General features: G+C 39.7%; 2 protein-coding genes across 2 annotated transcripts in view; both read right to left on the bottom strand.

Moving 5' to 3' along the window:
- LOC109545101 (tetraspanin-33) overlaps positions 1–381 on the bottom strand; it is a gene marked incomplete in the record, with an annotated part of 4,402 nt that extends 4,021 nt beyond the window's left edge. Inside the window, 1 exon segment of the mRNA XM_019915594.2 lies at positions 178–381. Within this exon segment, the coding sequence (XP_019771153.1) occupies positions 178–279 (102 nt within the window).
- LOC109545103 (ribosomal protein S6 kinase beta-2) overlaps positions 1–2,374 on the bottom strand; it is a gene marked incomplete in the record, with an annotated part of 76,461 nt that overhangs the window by 55,815 nt on the left and 18,272 nt on the right.

Below are 2,374 nucleotides of genomic sequence, written 5' to 3'. Positions count from 1 at the left end.
GCACGGCACTGGCAGAAACACCCTAAAACACTGTTTAAAACAGAGCCTTTAAAACTGGCTCATTCCCGAATTACTCATGTGAAAACCTCGCTGCTGCTTGCAGCTGCGATTACTGACTTACCGGGGCTTCAACTCGCTTACCACTGGGCTGGTAAGCACTAGAAAGTGTGCACTTACCCAAAAAATAAAATTGAGCAGAAAAATCAGATACTTGACGCAAGGGCTGACGTATGTGAAGTTGCTTCGATACGCATCCCTGCGATGATGGGGGTACGACATGATTTTCACTGTTTTTTTCTATAAAACACTGTGTTTTTTAAAAAATTCACAGCCTTTGTTTACAACACACACAACAAAAATCAACTGAACAGCTGTTGTCACTGTCACTGCCAATGTGACTAATCGGGGTTGGTGACAGTTGCGCCATCTGGCGGTGACGACCCGAGTGCGCTTAGCTGTGATGCAGTTCGACGCTCCAGCTGTTTTCTATTCAGGCAACTTGAAACATTTCTGGAGGCTTTAATAGGAATTAGGTGCTTTTGCTTGGGACACCCGGTATATTTTCACGCATCCAGCTAAAAACTAGAAAAAATGCCGGATTTTAGGGGCAAAATAGTGTCGGGTGGGCAAATAAAAAAACCAACTTCAAGCGAATTTAATTACAAAACTTTATTGATCTCAGTAGTTTAATTATTTCCTGATATTTTGACAGACGAAAATGAAATTTAAATAAAAAAAATCGTCAAAAATTGCCTGATGATGTCGCCAAAATCGAAACTTTGCCACTGAAAGAACTCACCTTGTGCAACAAAACGCACTCAAAAGTAACTGAGTAGCTTCTCTGGTTCCAAAGGAAATAAATGTCATAATTCGACCTGCAAAAACAACGGTTAAAATGAACCACAACTTTGAAAATAGCTGGAAAATAGCCTGATGATGACAGAAAATCGAAACTTGGCCCACTTGTACGATTCACAATCTGCTCATCTGACAGGAAATTTTTTTGTCTAGAACTTTTATTTGCTGTATTTTTAGCAAAAATGCTGTTTTCGACCAGTTTTCACGCATTGAACTTCACCAATTTTCCATAGGATCACAAAGGTGGCCATGCTCTCGCCGTGACTGTCAAATCGTTGCCACGGTGACACATGTCAGAAAATTTTGCACATTTGCCAAATGTACATTTTGTTCCCCGTTGACTTCTTCTTACACACATTTGAATTAGTCTGGGATAATTTATTTAAGTTTTGCACAGTATTGATTAACTGCGTTTTGTTATCAAATTTAATAATTAACGTCTATGTTGTCCTTTGAGTCCATTAATTAATTGACGTTGATGTTTCGGCTAAAAACTGTCAAAATTTGAGTTCTCCAGTTGGTGTGGTTTGAAAGTTAGAAGCACATCACTGTCAAATCCGCCTATCGTTTTTCTCTGTTTTACCCAGTTTGAGAATTAATTGCTTTTCCGCTGGTACTTAACCTATAAACCGTCAAAATTTGACATCTTCGGCTCTTGTGTGTGTAGAAAATTGACAACCAATCACCATCAAATTGCGATTTTTTTAAATGTTTCTTACATTGTCTGTCACATGGTTAAATCTCTGGAGCAATTGACACTGACGTTTGGGCCACAAACCGTCAAAATTAGACAGCTTCAACTGAAGTTAGTTTGACAGTTGGGGGCTCGTCATTGTCAAGTGCAACGCTCGATTTTTTCGTGTTTTTTTTATAAACGGCACTTTTGCGATTTTCCACCCCAAAGGACAGTGAGCCGCTGGATAGAAGCAAACTAGGAAACGGTGCTGCAAAGCGCAGCAAAAAAAAACAAAACCTTCAGTTTAATTTTATTACAAACACTTTATTCACCCTAGTGATTTAATTATTTCTTTACACTTTCTTTAAAAAATATCAATTAAACCCTTAGGTCTAGTAAAACGCGCACTGTAAACGGCGCCTTAGAAAATCCTAACTATAAACTAACGCGCGCAAAAAAGAACAAAAGTAAACGATGCGCACGTGCGCCAATAGCGCGACGCACGCAAAACGTGCGCGCATGCTCGCGTTTCGTGCGCAGCTTAGCGCACGCGATTTGGTTAAGTAGAAAATGCGCAAAAGCGATATCGGCTCGTTTCGGCGCATCAGTTGCGCAAACCGGCCGAAACTGATGATTTCGCAGGTGTTTTCGAAATTTTCCTGAGAATAGCTCTCTAATAATTTAAATTGATTTAATGTTTTTATTGCACGAATCGGCGCCCAGATGGGGAAAAATGGATAATTTCGAGAAATTCGCTTTCTTCCGCCAAAAACCGAGCGCCGCGCCGTGATCCACTAATAGTACTAAATACGGTAACAGAATAAATATATATTTATATAT

Source organism: Dendroctonus ponderosae, unplaced genomic scaffold (assembly GCF_020466585.1).
Source record: "Dendroctonus ponderosae isolate FM_Combo_2020 unplaced genomic scaffold, Dpon_F_20191213v2 Dpon_F_20191213_12, whole genome shotgun sequence".
NCBI lineage: Eukaryota > Metazoa > Arthropoda > Insecta > Coleoptera > Curculionidae > Dendroctonus > Dendroctonus ponderosae.
This window is presented reverse-complemented; position numbering and strand designations above follow the sequence as displayed.